Here is a 26466-nt window from a genome sequence, read left to right on the forward strand (position 1 = left end):
CCACACTCATCTTACACCAAAGCCCCCTTGTACACATGGAGCCCTTGTGGCAGGTCCCAAGATTTATACCCTGATTTGGGGTGCAGAGTTAAAGGACCATGGCACCTGACATGGGGTCGTGCTCTTCTCCTGGAGAGAAGAGTGTGTGATCAACTGCCTGCACATTTATTTCCTTTCATTTGTTTGTGATGACATGTAATAATGCTACAGAAAATAACAGTAGGGGGAAAATCTACCTCACCTGGAACGTGAAGCAGAAGGGAGCAGAATCTGTTCCCTGAGAAAATTATTTTCACCAAGGACCTGCCCCCTCCAGGTACTGCTAAAAATGCCTCGTTAGCTGCTTTATTAGCACGGAGACAACAGCAGTCTTGGGCATCTGTGTACTTATTTTCTCATTTCCACCAAGAATTTAATTAACTGACATTAATTACATTTTCTGTTTGATCTGGAAATTCAGTTCAAATTAACATTTTTATGGATAGTTTAATACTAATGCTGACAGATAATTTCCTTTTAAAGAAACTGCTTGGATTTGCAACCAGTAGGATGAAATAGTGGAAGCTAATCCACTAAAAGAACAGTATTTTTATTTGCTGTTAGACAGGATTAACTAAAAAAAAAATTTAAAATTGCTTTGATGGCTGATTGGAGAGGTCTGGATGTTTTCGTAACAAGCTGTACCAAAAGATCTAGAAGTTCAACAGGACAAAAATACTTTGAAGAAGCCAGATAAGATGTCCAGGGAAGTTGTGAATGTCAATATACACCAAAGCACTGTCTAAGCCACCCAACTGCTATAATTACCTGTTGTAGAAAATGCCCAGCTGGGACCCTGTCACTTTGAAATATTCACCACATTTTAAATTACTGAAAACAAACAAGCAAACATATTAGCATTTATCTCTGCATCACTGCTTAATCATATCCACTGCAATTTAACAAAAAAACTGTCACCTTTTAAAGCTTTTTAAATAAATTCTGTACCACTCTCTCAATTGACAAAGATGGACATCAACATTCACATTTAACACTGAATTGTAAATTCCATAAGTATGAGGATAAAATACTGAAAACTTAGGAACATATTAAAACAAATTAGATGATCCCTCAGTGCTTCAAGTATACACATCACAACAGCACAAGTTTTTCTTCAAGGAAAGAAATATACTTGCTTATGTCAAATAACATCAGCATTACCCTTTGATAGTCAACAAGAAGAAAGTTCTACATGCTTGAAAACAGCATCTGCACAACTGCCGTCCCACCAAAATCAAGATCAGAAAAATATTTTCACCTGAGCTATGAAAATGCAAGACTGAGGATAAGGCTTGTTCTTCTAGATCCTTCAGGCAGAGCTTCCCATAAGACTGTTTTTCTAGATCCTTCAGGCAGAGCTTCCCAGCCTTTTCTCAAAAGTCTCCAAACCAAAACTAAAATGTCTTACTTGTAAAATTCCCACACTGAGAGAAGCACAAGAGCCAGCAGAGAAGCAAGGCACAGGATACAAACAGCTTTTGGCCATGTTCAGAGATCCAGGCTTGAGATCTTGGCTCTGATGCAAACACAGTGGACAAATGCCTCAGGCAACACAGAATCTTTGTCTCAGCTGGAGCATCACTGAAACCAGAAAGCCAAATATACTCATCCTACCAGCTCCAGCTCAAAACCATGTAACTCATTAATCTTCCCAAATGTTAATCAAAACCTTGAATCAATCATTAATTGTCCTCTTCTTTCAAGGAACCCAACAAATCCACCTTGTTTTCAGTTGGTCTTTTCACCCAGGTGCCTCCTGCTGCAGTGAAATCAGGACAGGGTTTGCAGATCCCCACACACAGCAAGTCAGATCAGCTTCAGTGATGCCAAAACAGCTGTGCTGATGCACACAGAACTGAATTTCTGTCCCATCTAGCAAAAACATCACTGCAAACCTTCTGTGCTCTTCCCTATTACACCACTGCACTGTTCCCTACTCTTCCTTCTTGTTCAAGCCTACTTCTATAGGAATATTTTATGTTAAGCTCCCACATTTCCCACGTGCTACAAATAAGAACCCTAAAATTGTATTTTGGGATTATTGAGAATATTACAGTTGACAGTTCATAGGTTTAGGGTCACACCTTCCCAAAAATAACCCCAAGATATACTAGAGTAACAAGTCACAGTAGGAAGCTGGGGATGAGCTGCCTTTGCTGGGCTTACCTGCTTGTAAATTAGCTCGCTTCAGGTAACTAACATTACTGCAGAAGGACAGAACAAGTAGTGAGTGCTTCTTTTCTCTGTAGTTCCTCCACAGCTAAATGAATTCTAGCTGTCTGTACTAATTTTGTTATGCCACAGACCAATTCCCAAGATACAACATCTACAGACTTTGTTTAATGATGCTACCTACCTAATAACCAAATACACAGACACTAAAATAAGCCATTAACAGCTACATATGGTGAAGCAGCACCAGGACCTTTCTTAATCACTGCAGCTGGCATCACACAAAGGAAAAGAATAAAATTTCAAATGAAGTAGAAAGACAACAAAATGTCAGGATAAGAAATTCAGTAGAAAAGCCATGATGTAGGCGTAACCCATGGAAGTTTCTATTATTTAAGGTGAGACATAGCAAATGCCAGCCACAGAAAGAATGTATTAGGTAAAAACATTCTGGATACACACTGTGTGTCCAGCTGTGCAGTGACCCAGCTGTGTTATTACTTGCTTGTGTCTGTATCATCCTGAGGTGAATTCCTCACACTCCAGCAGAAGAAAATCCCACCAGCATTTCCCACTAGCCTCAGCCAGTGGCACCACTGAATGAAGGTTGTCCCCATGGATTCACTCACATCCCACTGCTGGCTCCTCCTTGGAGCTCACAAGCACCTCTGTGGAGCTGCAGCAGCAGTGGATTAGCTGTATTAGCAGGTGGATTAGTAAAACTGATCAAGGTTACAGCAGCTCAACAAGAATGAGAAGTTCAGTGTCCCTCTCCAAACCACTGCACGGCTACACAAACACAGGTGAAGCACTGTGGGGATCTGAACTGGGATGGAAAGGCCAAGTGAGCAGCACAGGCAAGGCAGGAGGAGTCATTTCTGCCAACATTAATTATTTGTGAAACCACAGCTGAAACTTCAACACAAATAATGGCAGAACTGTTGAAAATGCAGTTAAATTCTGTCACACTGCTAGAAACTTTGCCACAGTAAACTGTGAATTGAAGCTGTGTACCTGTACTGATGAGCTGTGGACTACAATAAATTATCCAGACCACAATAAATTATCTTGGCTCCTGTGGGCAGAATTTCATATTTAATGACAAAAAAAAACCCTCCCTGCATGCAGCTCACTAAAGAGCTCGTTAATTTTTATTAACTAGGCTCTTCTGGCCAGTCTCCTTTAAAAAAATAAAGTAATTCAAGGATAGGTATAAGAGCCTAGAGAAACCTTTCTTTCTAATCCAGCATTTATCAGTTCAAATACCCAAAATGGATTATAACAGTAATATATGAAAAAATAAAATAAGAGATTCAGGTAACCCTGGAACTTCCCATGGGAGGCAAAACTCTCAGCCTTCCTTGCAAAGATGGTACAACAAACTGAAAACTCAAGGGATTGAAGCCAGTTTCTCATATTTTAGTAGATGCCTCAATGGAATGCATTTGATTTGAGCACACTTTTCCTCTATTATCACCAAAGGTAAAGAGAAAACACCATGACTACTTGATGCAGGACCTTGATTTTATTTTCTCCATCTTGCAACTAATCAACTTAATCCATGCCTAGAGAAACAAACCAAACAAACACTGTTTATTTCTTGTCAAGTCTAAGTGTGAAATACAAGGTACCACCACAGCACTGTCTGCACTGAATCCAGGCAGTAACTTCCCAATTCATTGCTGGAAAATTTAAACACATTTATCCTTGGCTGGCCCAACATTTACACACCTCATAGGCCCAAACAGTGCAGTGACCAAACATATTCTTCCTCTTGCATTCTTAGGAAAAAAAAAACAGTATTAAACTGAAGTTTTCTCTCAAGTTTCTCTCACATTGAAATACTGCATCCCTTTTTAATTCTGTGGTTTCAATTTAGTTGTCCCATCTGCTAGAAGTGTTTTAATACAACGTGTCTTTTTATATCCTAACATCAAGGTGATGTTGCCAATTAAGTTTTGCTGTAGCCATCTGTAAGAGGAGGAAGGGAGAAAGAAGTAAACATGAGTATTTCTTCAGTAATTTTATACAACCTGGATTTCAACCAAGATTTTAGTGATGGAAAAGAAGAAAATAATTAGTAGATTTATACTCTACATGGATTTCTCTAGGACAAGTAACATTTGAACTATTTTTTAAAATTCAGAAAGGTTTCAGATCTCATAAAATGTTTGGCTTCCAATCAGAACGCTTGTGAAGAGAATTTTATACTGCTGTGATTTATCATTTTGTTCAAAGCAGACTTTCGATTTCATAAATAAAACAATGGCAACCTCTTAAATTTCTTTACAACTTCATGTTCACCTTCAGACTTACAGGGCACGTAAAGTGTTATTCCTCTGACAATAAATGACCAGTGGCAATCTTATCCTCCAACGAATCTGATATTATCTAAACATGGTAAGGGTCTGGAGTTTCCCAAAGACTAAACCCATGAAAACCAAACAACAAACTCTACACACTCAGCTTCACTGCTGGTGGAAGACTATGGAAAACAATTATAGGACTTTGTTTCCCCTAAAAATATTGAATAATTCAATTTTTAAACAGCACAAAATTTAAAATAGTATGGAAATGTGAGACATTATAAATCAAAACCAACTGTTTAGCTCACTTCATGTATTCACTAAGCAAGACTCACAGGCCCACTGAAGATTTTCTGATGTCAGCCTCAGCAGCCAAAGACTGAAGACAAAATCAGAACCGGAGGTCTTGCACTGGGAGACAAGGTGGACACTCATGCTCACACTCCCTGACTCTTTGTGGGATTTAGCCCTGTAAACCCCCTATTTATCAACCTCTTAGGATACAGAAAATTAAATTTAATTTAACCTGTGGCATAGGTCACAGCCACAATGAAAACAGGCTGGTCCATAAAAAACCAAAATTAGACTCCACAACTCTGTCAGGCTCTTCAGCTACCCCATTAAATCTACATTTCATGAAGCATTAGTAATGGGGTTTTTTTAAATGGCATTCTGCACGAATTTCTTCTGCAGGGATTGAATTTTCATCTCCACAGTAGCTGTGCTTACTGCAGACCTTATAACAAGCTTCTGATGTTGGATGATGGATGCAAAGAGACACTCTTGGCTATTAACTGTGCTTCTAAGCCTCAGTCTGAAAATAAATCTTGGGAAAATTGGAAGGCAGAGGAATCCTTTCCCTCCCCAACCTTATGTACTATTTATAAAAACAGTTACTTGGTTAGGACCTTCAGTCTTTAAGAAGTTTTTAACTTGACACCACATATGAAATGTGCAATTAACACATTGTGCTCCTTTGTAACATTTACCTCCCAAGAAATTATATTCTAATAAAAACATTTTTTAAAGGGAAGGAGAAGGATGGACCTGAGGAGTGGGATTTACAATCTTTACAGTTTAGTAACACCAATTTGAAAGCATTTTGGTAAACACTTCACACATCATCCCCCATGTCTCAATTGATTCACCTCACATTCACAGTAGGCTTCCTAGCAACTCTTTCTTTACAAGTCCATTTTTCCATTTACTGAGAACAATACTGAGAATGAGTCATTTCTGCAGAATACAGCCCTTCATGTACACCAGATGCTTAATGTTGCACACTGTGAAGAAAAAAACCTAATGTCTACTCAAATTACTGTATCGATCACCAAAACCTGTCAGCATTTTGCATCTTGTGTAAATGTTTTCTTCAGAATACTTGAATGTTTTTTAATGTTAAGATCTTAATATTGCTCATCAAAATGCATCACCAGGTTCTGTAGGAGCTAACACCTAATTAGCTCAGTTAATAGCAGCTTGAAAATGCCACCCAAACAACGACCAAAATTAATGTCTTTTACTAAGGGAGTAAAACAAACAGAAAAAAAACCTGTACGTTTTAGAACTGAGAAAGAGCATTTCCTTGTGTTTTTCAAATCCTTCCCTTTCAATTCCATTTAGTGTGCTCTTATAAATCAGTATTTTTATGGCTTTTGGTTTTACATCTTTTTAAGCAGTTCTTACAGTAGTTCTATAAAAATCCTGCCTGACTAGTGAGGTATGTGCAGAACAGACAAGTAGAGATTCTGTCCCTTTGTCCTCCTCTAGAAGCAGCTCAAATCAAAAATGAACAGTGAACAGTGCTGAAGTCAAGTAATTCACAGGGATGAAACTATACAACTCTTGGGGGGATGTTCAACCAATCACTGCAAAATCTAAGGAAATCATTAGGAAGCTTACCTTTCTTTGTTTCAGAATCAGAGGGTTACAGCTGAGCCCAGTTCTACCTTCACTCCTTTTGTTTACTTACAGAGGTGTTTCATTACCTGACTTGTTACAATTAGAGCAGCTTGATGTTATTTGGTTTGAAATAAAGGTACTTGCCCACAGCCACACATTACACATAAAGGCAGAATAGAAAAATGACACAGTAACAGGCAGATGCTGTAAATCCTAAATTATTCACAACCTATTCAATACAAAATAAACCAGTCCTAGCAAATTGATTCTAGTAAGAATGAAATTTTTAAGTTATCCCTACAAATTATTTAGTTCCTCTACAAACCAAATATTTAGCAGTTGCAAATAATTAAGATGCAAAAGACAAAAGAAGTGTTTAATCACTTCCTCATTAGGTGTGTGTCAGATACCACAAAAGATGGCACTACTTTAGCAAAGAAAAAACAAATGTTCAACACACTGAAGTAAACAAGAACAGCATTTAACATCAATTGAGTCCAAACAATCATTGATTATTTCAAGTAGTTTTTCATACACTTGCAAGAGGCATTTTGGATCTTGAAGTTAGTTGTAATCTAGAAATAATCTAATTGTAAAACCTAGCCAGAAGTGCAGCTGTGTACTTCCAGTCTCTCATTTCCATAAGCACTAAAGAAGCCTGGTTTTGCACTTATTCTCATTTAGAGCATTAAGACTCTAAAAACTATTTTGATGGGATTACACAGAATACGACTGCTATTTTCACATCCTGAGCTCTCCTGACAACAAAAATGTTTTTACCACAAAAACAAAACAAAACAAAACAAAAAAAAAAAAAAAAAGGAAAATCTTTAGTGTAACAGTTACAGATGCTGACAAACTCAATTTTCAGCATCATAAACGTCACTGGGATTCTCCTTGGGAAAGCAGCAGTTGCAAAAACGATAATAATTAGGCTTAATATAGTTCCAAGGCAAATTATGGCAGCTGTACATGCCACAACAAAGAGCATTTTTAAGTATCAAGTATGCAATTTAACTACAACCAAACTCCCAAAATATTTCTGATTCACAGCAAGTTACTGAGAACACTGAGTATATCCCAGAGCTGCTCTTACCTTTCCTGGCAGCATCTGCTCTCCGTCTTGCTGGCGACACCAGATCCTTTACAATCTGTAGCACTTGAATCATTGCTCCTTAGCAAGATCAAAGGAACAAGGTGCTCCTCTAAAATTCCAACAGGTTTCATTACTACACCTTATTACATGGCTGTCTTCGGTATGCTCAAGCAAAACTGCTGCAGGAAGAACTCATCTACCTTCCCAGCAAGATTTCTGCCTGACGACTCTACAGGCTGGGGTGATGGATTTAAAGTGACTTCAGCACAAGGAGACAAAAAATTGCAAGCAGTCCTGAATGTATTTCTACAGAACATTTTAGAATTGTTTACTGCAGAGAACACATACTGATTTCTCTAAATAAAGTTTAAAGGAAACGTTCACAAAGTAGCTAAAGAAAAAACCCTTGAAAGGAGTGCTGACAGATGCCGCGTGCTCCCCTAGGCTCAGTAATAACAAGTGCGGCGGCATCCTCTTTTCAAGTCAGTCTCAGTTCATGAAATTTCACGTAATGCTTAAAGAAAGACTCCGGTGCAGTGCAGAGCCAGCATCAGACCCACCAACAGAACTAAAATTAAACCCAGCCTGCAAAAACTCCATCAGGCACAAGCAAGCTCCTGCTGAAGACATTCATTGGGCTCCTCTTCTCCCCCCTCGAACAGAAACCTCTGACACCCTCGTACGTGACAGGAATTCTCACACACCGGGAGGCACGCTGGAAATCCTGGGAGGATTTCAGGCTTTCTCTCACCCACCACCAGAGGCCCAGAGAACTATTTCAGTGTTGGAATGTTGGGGGGCACAAGAGAGATAATGGACTTTGGACCTGTTTAACATAAGAGATTTGATAACAGGATGCCTTGACAAAAGCAAACAGAACTTTGAAAATTAGACGTAGATTGCAAGAGGATTAAATCAAACGGGTTTACCGGAAAAAGAAAAATCTCATTGAACTCTGCAAGCAAGAGATGCTGTTATATGCATAATTTTGTGTATGTGATTTTAACCTAATCATTGCAGTACACATTACTAGTCTCCCTGAAATATTATGTAAGTGTTTGTACCCCACAATAAAATCGGATTCTGATCACTGAGTCAGTCTCCCCATCTCTCTCCATCGATGACATTTCAGCAAAGGTACTGTCATTACTTCTGTCAGGTAATTTTAGGCAGACAGATTGCTGCATGTGCCCCACAACATTTTTAATGACATTTGGAAAATGTACAAAGGCCCTTCAGAAGTGCCTTTTGTCAAAGCCTCTGAAGAGCTAACCCCCAAATAAAAAAAATCCTGAGGAATCATGTTTTATGTGATCACTTTAAATAACTGTCAGGGCTGAAGAAGCTCTGTGAACACTTCAGAAAACTGAATTCCTACGCAGCACTGCGAGGCCTCGCACACACAGAGATCAATTTAGGAAGCCAACTTGCATGTTCTGAAAATCATAACATGAAAACAAACCACAGGCAACATTCTCTGGCCTTTAGACCTTCTGTTCCCATTGCTTAAGTGTTAGATGGGGAGGAGAAGAGGTCATCTCTTTCCATTCTTCCATTTCCAGCTGCTCACCACAAGCATTTCAGATTTTAAGATTTACTGGCATATTTATCCATGTCCATGTCAGTCTCTTGAATCACAGAGAGCACAGGAACAACAAACTATGTCTGTTATGTCAGTCTCATTCACAGCCTGCCCATTAATCTCCGCCAGAAGGAAGAGCAACCCATAGTTCTATCCTATTTGGTTTGTTAAAACAAAGACAAGTAAAATCCTTCTCCCTGCCAGGCTGTCCGGTTTCTTCTCCCACTCTGCAAACATTCAAGTGTCCACCCAAGAGGAAGCTTGAAGAAACATTCTTCAAAATGCTACAGGCAGAATCCTCAACTTTTCTATATTAAGAATAATTTCTAACTCCTGGACCTGAAGTTAAATTCCAGGTTTAAGAACAATGACTTTATACCTAGAGAGGTTTGAAGAAGATCACTACAAGCAGACCCTTCCAAAACAAGGATAATTTCAGAACATTTAAGTAAGATGTAAAATGCAGGGTTGTGCAGTAAGGTTTACCTGGAGGTCTGTTATTTAATAATCCAGTGCTCAAAATTGCTGTTGGAAGAATTTTTTTCCACAGTTACCTCACCATGAGGTGTTTGTTCTTTATTTAGTTGGATAATCAAACAACTTATCTTCAAATCAAAGATATAAAACCAAAGGAATATCATTACTTACAACTATATTACATTGCAAATTTTCTCTAAAAAACTGATTTCTTAGTTCATGGTGCACAAAACACAACTACTACAGAACTACTAATCTTTTGATGGTCCTTATATTAACATATTATGGTTGGGAGGAGAAAGGAAGAAAAAAAGAGATAAAGGTTAAATAAATTATTCAGTAATAACATCCACTTGGCCTTCCAAAGCAAGAATACACCTTGCAGATCCTACAGTTGATTTTTAAATGAATTTGACTATCTCATTGCTACAATAACATTCTCAAGTGCTGGAACACGGAAAGGATGGTGGACTGACAAAGATTAACAGTTAGGAAGGGGTAGCAGAGGAAAAAAGAGTTAAGAAGGCATGACTTGTATCTACTTTTGTGAAAAATTATTTTAAAAGGAAGAAATCAAGCACTTCAGTACCTATTCCCCACTGCAAAAAGGAAGTCATTCCTTTTTGTTCCAAACTGTCCCTCACCTTGCTGATACAGGTCCCTGTCCTCCCTTTTAAAGAGACACACACAAGAACTTCAGGACTGGAAGTCATTTTCACATCGCACCTGCCTTCCTCAATGTGCAATAGTTTCCAAAGTTGGTATGCACAACAGTTTCCTTCTCTTCTTTATTGTGACAATTGGCATGTAGAAAAAAAACTTTAAAAACTCACAAAGTCTTAAAATAATTTAAGAAAATGTAAACAACATTCCATATGCAATGTAAAGAAAATGGTGCAAGTCTGAAGCAGGCATGATAAATAAGAAATTTTAATAAATCACTGAAACTTTGAAGAATTACACAGTAAGCTTGGTGGCTGCTATTTGTTTCCTCAAATCAATTTATTCACCAAGACAGCAACACTAAACCTGCTTTAGTATAGAGGCAATACCAAAAAGACTTCTAGAAATAAAACACACTAAATTGTATTATTTCATCTGTTACTTGTGAGTCAGAACTTGGTTATAGTTCACTCTTATCTTTGACTGATACTGAACTAACTGATACTTCCATACAATCTGCCACTACAACTGCCACCTCTCAGACCACACATCCTGATAAAACACCCACTGTGGGCAAGGATACACCAGATGGAAGTTCACAGCAATTCAGACACAGATACACAAGGTGAACCACCAAGAAACCATGTCATAGATTTAGTGTCATGATTTCAGTCGATTCTTTGAGAAAAAAAAACAGTAGTGCTACATATTCAGTGCATAGACCACTGATCTCTGCCAAGCATTTTTCCTCTTCAACAGAGGGCTTGCTAAGCAATATGTGCTTGATGATGTTCTTGGATTTTGCTTTTCTTCCTTGACTTCAAAATTGCAGGGAATACAGAAATCATGCACATGTTAACAACATGATGAAATACATTGGTATTGGAAGGGACAGTTAACCAGGATGGGATTTTGTAGATCACTGTGTACAGTCCTTGATCTCTCCCAAGCATAATAAAAAATGACCTGCATCCGGATTAGTCAGCTATCATAATTCGGAATAGTGCTTCCGTTAACATAATTATAATTAACTGATCTTTGGAAGCAGCTCTTTTTCATGAAGCATATTGCCAGGAGGTAACACATTTACAGCACAAATGATGCTGCAGAAGGATGGCTCAGTGGGTATTTGTCAAAGGTACTTGACAGGGGGTGGGGAAGATCAGAATTGAAGTCTGAGGAAGATTTAATATTTTCTCCTTCACTCTCTTCTTCTAATCTGTAATGTTTATATATTCACAGCATTCTGTCTAGGCTATTAAAAAACCATCAAGAACCCTCGGGGTTTTCCCAGGCAGCATTGCAGCCACCCAAAAAGTGCCTGCTTGTTGTGTCCTCGTTTACAGAAAGATGTACAAGCTACGAACAGAGAAAAACCCAAGCCACTGCAATGCCTCGAGGGCTTTCATTCATTGGAACAACAGCCCTGCACACATTAGAGTTGAGATATAAAGTTACTGTCACTGATCTTTTTCCATCTTTTATCAACCTGAACCATCCAGAATTCAGATATTCTGCATATTAATTACTCCCAACATCTCTGCAGAAACCTGTGCAGATCTGACTGCATCATCCTCCCCTATGTTCCCCACAGCCAGAATTGTGTCCTTTTCCCTACCTGCTAGACTGCACACATGGTTAAAATGCCAAGCTTTCAGGCCTGACACCCCCGGGAATGGAGAGCCCATAACAAAATGGCCAGGAAGGTCCCAGCCCAGGGCAGGTCTGTCACTGATGTTTCAATGGCAGCAGGATCAAGCATTAAGTCTTGTAGAAAGGAAATAAATACACAAAGCACTTCTGGTGACGTTAGTTCTGCAATAGAGCAAAGTCTGATGTTAGAGGGAGGAGAAGAGGATTTACAAGGGAGCATTTGCTCTTTGGACCCTCCTCTCTAGGCTGGAACACCCAGAAGGTTTCAGCACCCTACAGTCAGCAGGGCTGTGGGCAGGGCTGTCCCAGCAGGGCTGTCTGGAACAAGGGCTGTAAAAACTCCAGTGCCATCAAAAGTGAGAGCACCTGCTCTTAATGACCCATTGGAATGTTTGCTTTAAAAGCTGCAGTTTCAAGAACCACACATGGCACAACTGCTTCAACTGCTTCATTCCCATCTTGGCAAAGAAGCTCAGAAAATGATTTTCCCATCAGGAACCATTCTCTCATATGCAGGATAAAAGTTTTCAAGAATAGATTAAAGGATTAAGGAAATAAAAGTCAAGAAACAGGGAAAAGATTCTTTAAATATCAAATAAATGGAAGAGTATATTATAAGAACATTTGCACAGTCCCTTCACCAAAAAAAAAAAAAAACCAAACAAAACAACTGTTTATTTCTTTCAAAAACAATGAATTCAGATAAAGTCTATCCAGCAGCTAAGGCATACACCTTAACTATCCCCACTATCCCCAGAAACATTTTGTTTTATGATACTCCTGTCATTTCCTGTCTTCAAATTATTATCTCAAAACAATTAGGCATTGAGCTCTAAGACAGGCAATATATCATAATAAAAATTATTACTACAGCTGCTAGGAAGTAGGTTAGCTATTGTTTCTCACTAATATTTTGAATTAATTTTCCAATCTCTGAACTGAAGCCTACAGCTTTTCCTAAGTTTTCAATAATCTATCATAGTTGGACAAGAATTCTAGAGTTCCAAATCAATAACTAACTGTCCTCATAAATCTCTGAAACTTTAAATTCTTAATCTTCATTCTTTTCTGCAGATCATTCTTTGAAGCATGAAAGAGGCAAAAAGAAGAACACCTAATGCTCTCAAGTATTCCTATGTGAAATTCTGATAGCCTTTCTTGTAAAAATGTTTGCACCAGTGACAACAACAACTCCATTTATTATTCAGGAGATCATTTTTCAAAAGTGACTGCTTTTGGCTATGCATTTTGCAAAGCATCCAGAAAAATAAATAAACATCCTCACAGTCAATGGTCCTTCAGAGTCAGTAACTGCTTAATCCAACAGAATTTTCATCCACTTAGGAATATTTTTTTCTTCATTTCTAGCAGGTTTGCTACCAATTTTAAAGCATGAAACTATGGCTGCAGATCTAGGAGCCTTATTTAGAAGGTATCTTCTAAAGAAGAGAAAGTGGCTTGATCTAAAGGCTGGAAAAGTAATAATTTCAAGAGAAAGCTATTTTTTTTAAGTTTGTTTTTCTTTACACTTTAAACATACAAGAAAGCTGTTCATTAAATTCAAATGAAATGGAAAACTTCAATAAATGGTCAATGAAAGTAATTCTACCTGTTCCAGGAAAAAACCCTATAAACCCAAAACAGAAAAACAAATGCTGTAACTGGGAAAAAAGGGAGGACAGAAAAACACAGGGCCACATTCTGCAGAGCTTAGGGCACTCAGAGAAGGAAAATAACACATTGCACAATCCCATCCCTGCTCAGGGCTCTGACTGTCACCCTTCTTGCACAGTTTTCACCCCCTCAGCTCTTGCTACAACACATTCTGCACGTGGCTCTAGACTATTAAAAGACACAGTGAGTCTCTCAGAGAGCCACGATGAAGCCAAGGGAACTGTCCATGTAAATCACTTTTATCACCCTGATAACAGACACCAGACACTAATGGAGATCAGTATCAGAAGTTTGTGCTCATATAAGTCTTGACGCACTCTTCCCAATAAAAAAAATTACAAAAAGGATAAAAGCATGTATAGATGTACAATTTATTTTTTCTTCCCAGTAAATGTGTTTTGTACCTGTCACCTCCATGACCAAAGGGTACTTCTTCTTTATATTTTCTGTAGAACTGTAGGTTTGGACATACAAGAGCACCTAAACAAGTGCACCATTTAGCAACAGTTCAAAGGGTTCCAAAAGCTCTTAGATATTTAACCCATAAAGACCTGGCAAAAGGAATAGCTCAGGCTGCAGTGCAGAATTCCTCAGATACAGAAGTACTCATGATTTTTGGGTCTATGTGATTAGGACTGTGTTAAGCAAGCTCCAAACCATTAGGAAAATGAGTAAGAACAGAATCACAGAATGTTATTGCGAATCATCAAATTAATTCAATTTCTTTCTCTTCATACTCACACCATGCCCTTCCAAGGCCAAATGGTCACTTTATAAGGCTCAAGAAACAGTCACGAAAGCAACAACAAAGCAAATGGAATTCCACTCCCACTCCCCCCAAAAAAGGTTGTCTCTAAGCAGTCCACGTTAAATGACTGATAAAATAATGTTTGGTGGGGTTTTTTAAACAGGAGGAAGAAAGAGGATGGTAGTACAAGATCTCATCTCAGTGGATGCACACACCCCACAGGATTTCTCAGTCTTCCTCACATTAGATGGCAAGTTTTCATAGCTTTAGCTGCAAATGAAGATCTGAGAAGAAAAAAGCTGTATACTAGAAGTCTCAAAAAGAGATCAGACATTAATGAAGTTGTAATTACAATAACAAAAACTATTTAAAATATATTCACCAAAAATATGCAGCATTTCAAACAGAATATGCAGCAATTTTCCACTGCCTGGATTTGGGTCATGGCTGTAGTGCTAATCAACAAATTTATCTTAAGCTAAAGGATATCATTAAATGTTCTGTCAAACCTAAGCACACAGAAAGAAGCCACACTAGTCATTAAAGACTTTCTTCAGTTTTGCTATATTAAACAAAAATCAAAACCATTACTATCTTACATGTGCTAATACTGAAGTCAAAGTACATTCATTAGTTTAATCAGGCATAGACTGATAAAAGTGAATGTGTGTTCAATCCAAAGAAAGAAGAAAAATAAAAACTTTTAATTTAAACCCTTACTTGGTTTCCTTTTGAAGAGGATATAAATGAGACTAATAATCTTGTACCTCCCTGAGGCAAAGAAAAACTAGGAAATTGTATGCACTGCTATTTGTTAGCATGATTAAATCCTTCACTGCATGTACATTTCTAGGCTGATATTTAATCCAAGTAATAAAATGCAGCTGTAGAGAGGCACCAGGAAGAACATCAAACCTTATTAGTCCACTGCAAAATACACACTACTTTTATTAAGCCCATGTATTTGCAGCCATAGTTAGTGCAGCAAATAGTACACAGTGTGGCTTTGTCTCTGCAAGAAAAATCAAAACTTTCAAAACAAGTTTTTGAATACTCTGTAATAAACTAATCTAACACTTAAAGTGGCATCTAATCCCACAAATGCAACCTACCTTAGTAATGAAAAACTGTTACAGAGACACATTCAAAGGAAGAACAAATTCAACATTTCAGAAGTAGCCAATGGAAATTAACCCAAAGGTCACACAGAGCAGGAGGGAACCACCCTCCTTTAAAAGGAAGTGTACCTGGGTCTGTTTGCTTCCTGCACTTCTGCTCTAATGGGACACACCATTACGTGTTCACTTTCAGACCTCTGCCTCCTGCTCTCCTTCTGTGGTCACTCAGAATGCAGTCTTTCAAAGCAGATTTTATCTAATGTGTTTAAAAATCCAAGCTTAGCACTTGAATGTGACAATCATGTTATCTGTGACTACTCATACACTCCCAGTGTTGAACAGTTCTCCTATTCCCTCATCAATGAAAAAATGCTAGAAACACTTGGGCATCTGAGACTTTTTTAGTCAGCTTCACCTTAAGACAATCAATTTATCCAAATGAAAAATGTCTTACCTACTGATTCCATGAACAAGAACACAGGAACCTACTAACACTGTCCCAGTTTTGGCAGATGGAAAACTGCAGTGTGTTTACTGGTCTCTATGTTCTCTGCAGCTGTCTGTAGAGAATTTAAAATCATTCCCCCTTGCAGGGGATTTATCCTTGTTAAACTTCACTGAATAACATCCACATAACCTGGCCTTGCTGTATCATCCACTGAACATACATGTTAAACAAAAACACAAATTGTGTTAGTTCTTCTAAATGGATGTTCCACTTAATGATTGATTGCATTAAGAAGAGGGGGAAAAACATTCAAGAGCCTTACAGCGAGTTTCATATAAATATTATCTCTTTTAGTTTGTTTTAATGCACAAGGAATAAATAAATACTGAAATGTCACTAAAATGACTCATTAGCCTTTGCTCTAAAAAGAAAACTTTCCTACCACATACTTAAGAGTAAAACGTACAAATATTTTTGTCACCGCTTCTGACATAGAAAAGGGAGGTGGGGAGCAGGGAAGGAAGCAAGGAGGAAATAAAAAGCAAAATTGACACTTTCCAATTTGTACCTCATCTTTTTACAGCAAGAGACCAATTTTTTTCTCTCCTGTTCTTCAAGACCATGACATCCTTCAGATGTTCTTACAGTAATTTGATGCAACTGGGGAAGAGAGGAAGCTAAAAGCTTGTCTAGTTTTTGCAGCCAGATATCAAATATGAGCTGTAACTGCACTGAAGCTCCCAAGGCAAACAGGCTCTGCAGAGCAGCCTGGCCACAAGCATGGCTGTGGCACAGCATCACTCCAAAAACTCAGAGCTGCAGCCCACAAGTGTCACCTCCAAAGCTACATTTGGGGGACAGCAGGAAATGAAGGTTATGTCATTGTACTGTTTGTACAACTAAGACACAGTAGCACCACAAAATAAAACTCCTCATATAATGCTGTATAAAATTCTACTACAAAGGAAAAAAAAAAAACCAGAAGGAAAAAGCTTTCTATTGAATGCAACAGAACATTCTGGTGAGAGACTTACTTCCCTATGTCCCTAAAAATTCTGGCAGGTCTGACTGGTGCTCAAAAGAGCTCTGAGTAAGGCTTTCAGCACTCCACCACAGAATTAGGCAGGTTTTCAAAGAGCTTTTCAAGGCTAAAACAGAAAGACTGCATTCAAAAATCCTCTCCTATGGCAAACCAAAGTGCTTTATTAAAACAAAGTGCCCTCATACATTAGTGATCTGTTAGATTAATGACTGCCCTGGCCGAAGCACTGAGGTTCTACAGCGTGTTGGTATGCCCTCCATTCTGGAGACCATTATGTCACACAAAATAAAACTGAGGGAAAAAAGGAAGAGAAGAAAGAAAACACATTACACCAGCTTCCCAAACCAGAAGAACTTGGGAGTTCTACACAGATTTGTGCTTGCTTCAGAAATTTTGAGCAGGATAGGAACAGGTTTACCAATAGCCTTGAAAAAATTCCAGTGTTATCTTGCCAGTCTCCCAAATCACTTTAGGAATTAAACCACCTTAATTACAGGGGAGAGGGTCCTTTGCAATGAGAGCTTAAACAAGGCTTATAATCAGTTGATTGATAGGATATCAATCCTATCACTTAAGTGCAGCTACTTTGTTACCACAAACATCGGCAATCCTTGTAAATACTGCAAGGATAACAGGCTGGGTAGTTTAAGTAAAGAAAATATTTTAAACAAATATGGAGCCAATAATCTCACTGACATTACTTACATAACCCCACTTCTGGCAACAACCCCAAATATTTTCCAACTGTGTTACAAATCAAAGAAGTTATTTCCTATCAGTAGCTGGGTAAAGTATGTCAAAATAGTTTTTCTTGAAACACAGTCAATTTAGCTTAAAATAACCACACATCTTTTAAATCAGGTGCTTTGTTTCTTGAATATGAACATGAATAACAACATAAAATGAGACTGCAGCTCAATTACTTTTCATAGCTGTGATAAAGCTACACCATTGAGCAGCAGTACTTTACTTTTCCTACACAGTGCTGCATATTACTCAATAATTTGTATGGAAAGTGAGAATCAACATGACTCACAACAGGCAAGGAAAGTCCTGTGAGCACCTCATTTAACAGTGCTGTTGGGAAAGTTCTTCTTTAGTCCATTTCTAATTCTTCACCCCATTCAGCTGGTTTGTGAATTCTTTGATTCAACAGGAAATAATACCACCATTAGGGAGCTTAAAACTACAGCCTCTAAAAGGGCTCCTGCAGTAACTGCAACAGTGTTCTGTGACTACACAGTGCTTATGCAGAGAAGGGGGTGCCCACCCAAACATCTGCATTTATAACTGTTGCTTTTCATCTGTATTTTAGTTGGGAATTTCTGCATCCTTCCCCCTTTGGAATGTACTTGAATACCAGCCTCAACTTATCAGAGGATGAATAGGATCCCAGAAATATGAATTGCTTACATAGTGGCAGATACTTGATACTCACTCCAGAGAACAAGGTTACAGTGTTCTTGCGCTACTCGCTCCTTCTGCTGCAGGAGCACCAAAGGCCCACGATAAAGGCATCATTGTGCCATGTTCTATATAAAGGAGCACAGAGAGAGGCCCAAAGACTAAGATTTAAATTAAAAACTATGTAATGGGAGAATATTATCATGCCAAAGGCATGTACTCCTGTATATGCCAATTAGTCATAATAATTCAGTACTCCTAACTGGTCATCAGTCCAAACAGAGGCAGACAAATGTTAAAAGATTATTCTCCTTTATTTATAAACACATAAATAGAAGAATTCTACAATCTCTAATGTAGGTATATAATTTTACATTGTAAAGAAAAATTACATAAAATATATATCACAAATAAAACATTTAATGAATGTTTAAATATACATAAAATACTATCACAACCATCTTTTTATCATCCTTGTTGTTTCAGAGACACACAGCTAGAGCATCATAAAGTAAATAATCTGTAAACAATCCAACCTTAATTTCCAGTACAAACATGGCAGAATAAATGTGAAGTGCAAGTGCCTAAAAAGGACACATTTGGGGAACACTGTGTGTGTATATGAAAACACTGGAACTCCAACATCATTAATGATGGTAATTTTCCTGCCACAGCTCTCCTATCAGCTCAAAACCAACAATAGTTTCCTGCCAGTGCCAACATTTTGGTTTACAAACAGAAATTACATCTCTTTAATAGTAGGTGTCATGTTGCACTAATTTATTTAGAGAAGCCCCATCCACCTGCCAGGAAAAAGCCCAAATGAAAGAAGATAGATTTGAAATTCCCTTTATGGAAAAATAAAATTTAAAATAAATGCAACACCTTTAAAAAAATGTTCAGTCAATGTATCTGAAATGTATGCAAAGGGTTTTACAAATTTAACTTTACACTAATTAACTCAAATTAAACAGTAAACATTTTACAGTACCTCTCTGTTAGCAAAGCCCTGTAAATGTGACATTACTGAACTTGAACCCACACCTGCAACACAGCTTCTGAGTGTGATTAAGACATTTTTGGTAACTGCAACCTCCTGCAAAGATATAGCTTAATTTCAGACTATGGAGATTGAAGTCTTACTTTGTTCAAGTAAATAAATTACAAAATAAAAGTCAAAAACTATTTATCTGCCTGTTCGACCTAAAAATAAATTTTAAGTACAAGGGAAGCAATGACTTACAAGCCATAAATATCCTAAAATGTGACCAAAAATAAAGGAAGGATTATGAAGTGACCAAAAATAAAGGAAGGATTAGGAAAACAAATTTTAAAAATAATTTTAAATCTGTTTAATACAGACAAATTTCAAAAAGCTTTCATTTGTGTTCTGATTCATTTCACTAGCTGTACTATGAGAAAAATCCACAAGGTCTGAGAAGCTGCATCATTAGGTCAATTGAATAAACAAAAATCCAATGTAATAAAATGCAAATATTAAAACAAGTAAGTTTCTATTAACATGCCTGCATTTCCCCCATGTGATACATCAGTTTTGTGCAAAGTATTTGGGTTTGTATTTTATTGCTACTCATGCACCCTGTGTATTCAGAGGAGCAGTTTAATTACAGTATTGGTGAGAAACTGGGTCATCCAAGATCTGATTAGCCCTCTAGAAATGCCTCTCCTTGCTTAGCACAGAGGAAGCCCAAGATTACCACATTCCTGAACAACTTAGGCTACAGTTCCATGCACACCTCCAGCAAGGCAAAAGCAGCATTTACCAGAATCTCATGCACAGATCATTGATGCCCACCCCTGCACTGCTCTCCCTGCAGGGCAGCAGTGCATCCATGGCTGCAGCTACCTGGGCAAGAGCTTAGGGAGCCCCCCAAAATTCCAGTCAGCCTCATGAATGCTCCTGTAACAAGCAAGAATGCAGGAATTCAGGCTGGCCAAGCACACCCAGGCATTGCTGGCATGGGCAACATTTTAAAGAGATCATGAAGATCCTGAGTTCAGCCTTGGCTCCTGCAGGCCAAACCTTTCTAATGAAACTTCAATCAAAACTTCCTTGTTGAGGCCACACAGACTTCTCTAACTCATTGATTCTGATCTCTGAATCTGAATTTTGAGTCAGAAAATTATCTCCAGCCCAGCTGCTCACAGTGTCACCAGGTACCAGCTGCACTATAAAGAGGAGCTAGAGCAGCAAGTAGCAGTACCCCAAAAAAAAGAGATCTGGAAAGCTGAGACAACACAGAAGAGCAACAGTGAAGCAAGACCAAGTGACAAGTTCTCCTAGTACAAGATTCCAGAGCCAAACAACAACATGTCTTTTTCATGCTTCAACATCCCACTACAAAGAAGTTAATAGTGTACTACTACTGGTGCAAATTCTCATGTGTCACTGCAGTTACAGTGGTGAATTCCCTTGACAGCTTCAATAAAAGAAGAGGAAAAATTAAAATAAACACTGATATTATCAATGAAGCAATTTTTAGGGGGTCACTAATACACACTAGTTTACTATTTAAGAGTCTTGTGGGTTTCCTTCTTTTTCACATAGCTGAGTTGCAGGAGGGTTACTATTATTTAACTCTTAAAAATTTTTACAAACATTTCACAAGTCTTCAAAGCCACCTTTTGCAAATCTGCATTATGGCTCTTTGTCCCCTGTAGCCAACAATTCTTTATTATTCACAGCTTCAGTTTTTCATAGCAAATTACTATTTCAAGTTTTAGGAAACATAACCCAGGACACACAATAGCTTCTCTTCTATTTCTCAAGTCACAGTATTTATGAGGATTAGAAGATAACTGTGCTGTGAAACCACAATTGTGAAAATACTTCACTAACTGAAGCTTCAAATTTGCATTTTATGACTAGGCTGTCAGGGCTCATATTTCAAAGCTAAAACAAAAAACAGTCAGATAATAATCTGACATCCGTTAACTATTCATTAATATTATATTGTTAAAGTATTTTAGTTTATTTGTAGCCTTTCCTTCCCCAGCAGGCAGCTGTTTGAATCAGAACCTAGACTTCCTTTCTTTCATTCAATCTCAGCTCATTGCAAAGAAGTGATGACTACAGAGCCTCTTCCATCAAATCATTCAGTTTTTAAATTATTTGCAACTTTACCCACACTACATAAAATGCACAGCCACCTACACTTTGGGTAAAACAAACCAAAAGTCTGTTTCCCAGTATTTCCTTTATGAACAGTTTGACTTGGTCCTCAGTTCACTAGAGATTTCATTGTGACACACCAGGAGGGGAGATTGGGGATGAGGGGGGAAAATGAGCCAGCCTTAATGCACAGATTTTACTTAGGACAGGGTGCCCAGAACACTCCCCTCAGCTGCAAGCACAGGAATAATCAAGTGCAGAATGGTTTGGGCTGGAAGTGACCTTAAGATCATCCAGTTCCTATGCCCTGCCATGGACAGGGACACCTTTCACCTGACCAGGCTGTTCCAAGCCCCATCCAGCCTGGCCTAGAGGGACTCACTACAGCACTGAATCTGGATCTGGCTGACCTAAAATGTTAAGGCTGACCTTAACATTTGTTTTAATTCCCAAGTTCATGGCTCATGAGCAGGGAAATTGACAGCCAAAACTATTTCTTTACATACACTATGAGAACACAGAAGAAAAGCAACAAAATCTATGTTTTCAGAAATCCCAAAACCACAAGGTTTCTCTGTGAACACAGACTGGAAAGCCAGAGCTGTAATGAGAGGTCAAGGTATGTAACCAACCATCACACAGAAGCAGCCTTTAATCACACCACTGTGGGCTTGATTTGAACTGGAGAGGCAAAAACTGCCCCCATCATTACCAGGCCACACCAAGCATTTGCAGAATGTAAGATTACACTGCACAGCATCTCTCAAAATGTGTTCTCTCACACAAAATGTGTTCCTACCCTCAGTCAAACAGAAAGAAACCTGAAATGATGGGAGTGAAGCACAAAGAAGCAGGTGACCTTCCCAAATGCATGCAGCATTAAGTTTTTAGTGTGTTAGAAATAAAACTAAAAGCAGAAAGACAAAGTCAGGAAAGAAATATTCTGTATTGTAAGCTGGCACTGCATCTTATACATTCAAGGGGAAAAAAATGAAGATGTCAGCAGCTTGTTGCAACAGTGTGCACTAACCTTAATTTTCACTGCAGCAGCTCAAATAATTTCATTGTACTGACCTTTGCTCAAAGGAGAAAAGCACAGGAAAATCCCCAAAAATAAAGAGCACAGTTTATAACATTAAGAATTTATCATGATGCTACACATTTTCTGGCCACTAAATATCTGGAGAAAATGTAGATGAAATCAACTGTCTGTGTGGTGGGACATTCTAGGCAGATTGCATCCACCAGGATTTCTCTGACAAGTTATCTTTAAATATAAAACAAATCAATAATCAACTTCACCTAGCTACACTTGATACTTTTACAAACCCTTTAAGGATCTGACCTCAGAGTCCTTTAAGGCATACAATGGAGAAGCACAATTTCAAATTCAAATCTGTCTTACCCTTATTTATGAAAACAGACATTTACAAAGCTATTCCACAGAAATAAAAGCCCCAACAGTGACTGCTTCAGTTTAAACAGATTTTTTGTATTGTCCAACAACAAACTACCACCATGAATGGTGAACTCTGCAATTCTCTCACTGCTCTTCCCCAACACAGGGAAAGATCCAGTACAACAGGATCCAAAGCAGGCACTTACACACCTGGTACCTATTTAAAAGTTAAACAAAAAAGCAGTTCTCTCATTCACTTAAAAAAAAATTAACTGATCATTGGCTTAATAATAAATATGTGTGTGCTTCATAAGTACCAGGATATTAACAGATTTACTTCTACAAGGCATTTAAATAAAATAACAAGCTTTATGTAAAAAATTTTATATGGTAAACAACAAAACAAATATTATATGGTAAAAATTGCTTCATCTAGTGAATAAAGTTGGCAAAAAACCCAAACAGATATGATCTGCCTGTGAACAAATTTAGGATAAATATTAGAAAAAGGATTTAATCATTTTAGGACTTAGCATCTAGCACAGCCCTTCACAAAGAGCAATGGAAATATATATTGAATCAAGTACATCACAAGAAAGTAAGTAGGATTCAATCGTGTAGCCTGCACATAACAGCATTCTGGAGTTTTTAGTGGCCTTCTGAAGGCTGAGAATACTTCATTTTAGACAGATTTTTTGTTTGAATGACACTAGGTGATGCACAGTTTAGGAATAGTAGAGACTCTCACCATTTTTAATACATCTAGCTATTCTAGGTGCCCACAGATTCATGAAAAAGCACACATACAGAGAACTGTGCAAATAAATGCAGCCTCTAAGATATGGTACTTACCTAATTGACTGAGATATTTAAGAAAGAGGAGCATAAACTAAGGACTGTGCTCATAGCTCAAGTTTCTCTCAAGTAAACCATAAACTAAGAAATTCAACATCAGCCAAACAGAAAACATCTAATCTTCTGTAAACCATATTTTTCAAGAGTGGCACTTTGTGTTGTGCCCTTGAAGCCCATCACAGCATCCTACCACAAGAATGTGGCACCCTGCACTGAAGAACATCATTTCCTGACCACCACAAAAAGTACTGCCAAAATGTTGTCTTGCATTTGAATAAGGATCTTCATTCCTCCTAAGGAACAGCTGAACCCCCCAGCCTGGAATGAGCTCAAAATCTGACCAAAACCAAAGGTGTTTTGCTCTAGCACTGTCTGTGTGTGCTGTACCCAAACCAAGATCATCACAGCAGCACCCTGGGAGTCACACTTAACACAGCAACTGAGAGTCAGTTATTGGTTATGTGTAAGACTGCACATAAGGCAATGAAAAACATGAAAAGCTCCATAAATGAAGATTCACATACAGTGTTTGACAAATCAGGATGTTGGAAAAACTGCCTGGAAAATTGTCCTCTATGCAATACAGCAAATATGTTAAATATCAGAAAGTAAACAAGTGTGAATAGCAATATGAAAGAAAATAGAAATAAATCAGTATAAAAACTAAAATAGATCTACCTACACCAGCATGAAAAATTACACCAAAAAAAAAAAGCTCAGAAGAGTTTCTGAACTATAGGTAGTTCAGAAACTCTTCTGAGCTTTTTTTTTAGTGTAATTTTTCCTCTGCTGCATTTAGCAAGCATTTCCTTCATCATTCTTTTTCACTTCCAGATGTCAAGAGCAATCATTTTTCATTTAGTTTGACAAGAAATTTAACCAACAATTTTCTTTACTCATTTCCTCCCAGAAACTCAAATGGTCTTATTTTACTAAGAAAGGATATAATTATCCTATGAACAAGATGCTTTGCCTTCAGCACGTTCAGTACAGTTGTGCTGAAGCTGAGCTACTTTACAAATATAGTCCCTGTGCAAATTAAGTTTTATCCTTATTTCTACATGAGACAAGGCCAAGTAACATTGCTGACAGAAGCTGCATGAAGAAATCTCACATCTGTAAAATTCATGAGACATTCAAATACTCAAAAGAGTTCACTAAAAAGAGGTCATCTTACCCATCAGATATGACCTAAAGCAAAACTTCTGGTGCCTTTCATCTGTTTTTTTCCACCAGAACAGACATTAAGTCACAGTTTTCTGTGGCTCAGATCATTCCAATACATGCCAGAATTCCATTGGGATCAAACCTCTACACTGGAATTTGAGTAACAGATTTATTATTTTTCCTATAAAATGAAGTCCGTTGATTTTATGTTGGATTTTTACCAGTTATTTTAATTTACTAGGCAGTCACAAATTTTGGAATTCTTAGGAAACCCAAGGCATTTTCCCCTCAGAGCTACATGTTTTATTTATACTGGAGAAAACAAACATCATCTTGTTACAGAACTCAACTTCTTGAAAATGAGACCAGACTACAGAGGAGTCTTACAGAGCACACATTGATCAAAAATTTGCAGCTTAAAAATGGCATCTGCCAACTCTCAGGTTTATTTGGTTATTTTTACAGGACCGAAGACACAAAACTCAGTATGAATATTTTCAAGGAATAACCACCTTGCAAGAGCTACTACAGAAGTACAGGTCTTCTAAACTACAACCTAAGGGTTTCTTTTTTTCTGAAAGAAAGAAATCTACTTACTCATGACTGGAAACTTCTTTGTATATAATCCAAGACAGGTCTTGAAGCAAGGTATTTTGTTGGAGAAGGTTTCTCAGAGGTATACATGTCCTGAAGTGGGAGGAAAATAAAAACACAAATAATTTTTTCAGCTTCAAATCACAAGAATATATGTTTACATATAAACTGTTTTTTCTACTCTCTTCTCATCCACTTTGTTCAAAAAAGAAAAAAAAAGGAAAACAGAGATGTGTTTGTTATGACTGGGGAGCTTTACTGCTTTTGGATATATTTGGCTGTTTATTGACTCAAAACGGGCACCTTCCTCTAAAAATCACATGATAAACTTGTGTATGTACTTTGAAAAAAAAGTGCTATAAAATACAATGTTTGTTATCTCTTGGGAGCCGTTAAAAAGTTAAAAGTACAAGACTACAACATAGATATAGTAACTGAAAATTCCTAAGTGGTATTTTCCTTCAGCAACCTCAGCTGGCAACACAATGCAAAAAAACCCCACTTTTTAAAACAGAAGAAATTGCAATTAAGATTACTGAACAAGCACATGTTGGCACTCAGATCAAACACTTCCTTCTCAGAAACAAAACCTGAAAGCGCTACCATTTCTAGCAACTATAAACCTACAGTTCCAGCAATTCCTCATTGATTTCAAAAAAAGATACCCAAGTAGGGCAGATATGGATTCCCTAACAATAAGCCTGGCCCTCCCTGAAGCCAAATATAGAGGACTTAATCTCCAGCAATGACAGCACAGCAAGTACATTTTGAAAAATTTATTATATAATCTCCCTCCTGCTGCTAAAAGCAAGTTTATCCAAGTCTGATAGAACAGTTAAACGAAAGAAACTTCACTCACAGCTGAGATGAAAAGAAGAAATCCAACATATCTACTAAGCTGTACAAAGTTTTCTTCTAATACCTGCACAAATGCAGACTGTCTGTAAATTAAGGAGTATTATGTGATGTATTTCCTCTTTTCTAAACAAATTAG

General features: G+C 37.8%; 1 protein-coding gene across 2 annotated transcripts in view; it reads right to left on the bottom strand.

The window, feature by feature from the left end:
- Positions 1-25567, bottom strand: part of USP6NL (USP6 N-terminal like) — a 106597-nt gene extending 81030 nt beyond the window's left edge. The window contains exon 1 of one of the 2 annotated variants that reach the window (XM_014309180.2): positions 25476-25567. In XM_014309180.2, coding sequence (XP_014164655.1) covers positions 25476-25479 — 4 coding nt within the window. In that variant the 5' untranslated portion in view covers positions 25480-25567. Of the gene's footprint in view, positions 1-7515; positions 8090-25475 lie in introns of those variants that run through there. The other variant, XM_031061314.1, reaches the window with a different exon arrangement.
- Positions 25568-26466: the final 899 nt, after the last annotated feature.

The sequence above is a fragment of the Geospiza fortis genome, unplaced genomic scaffold (genome assembly GCF_000277835.1).
Source record: "Geospiza fortis unplaced genomic scaffold, GeoFor_1.0 scaffold428, whole genome shotgun sequence".
Lineage (NCBI taxonomy): Eukaryota > Metazoa > Chordata > Aves > Passeriformes > Thraupidae > Geospiza > Geospiza fortis.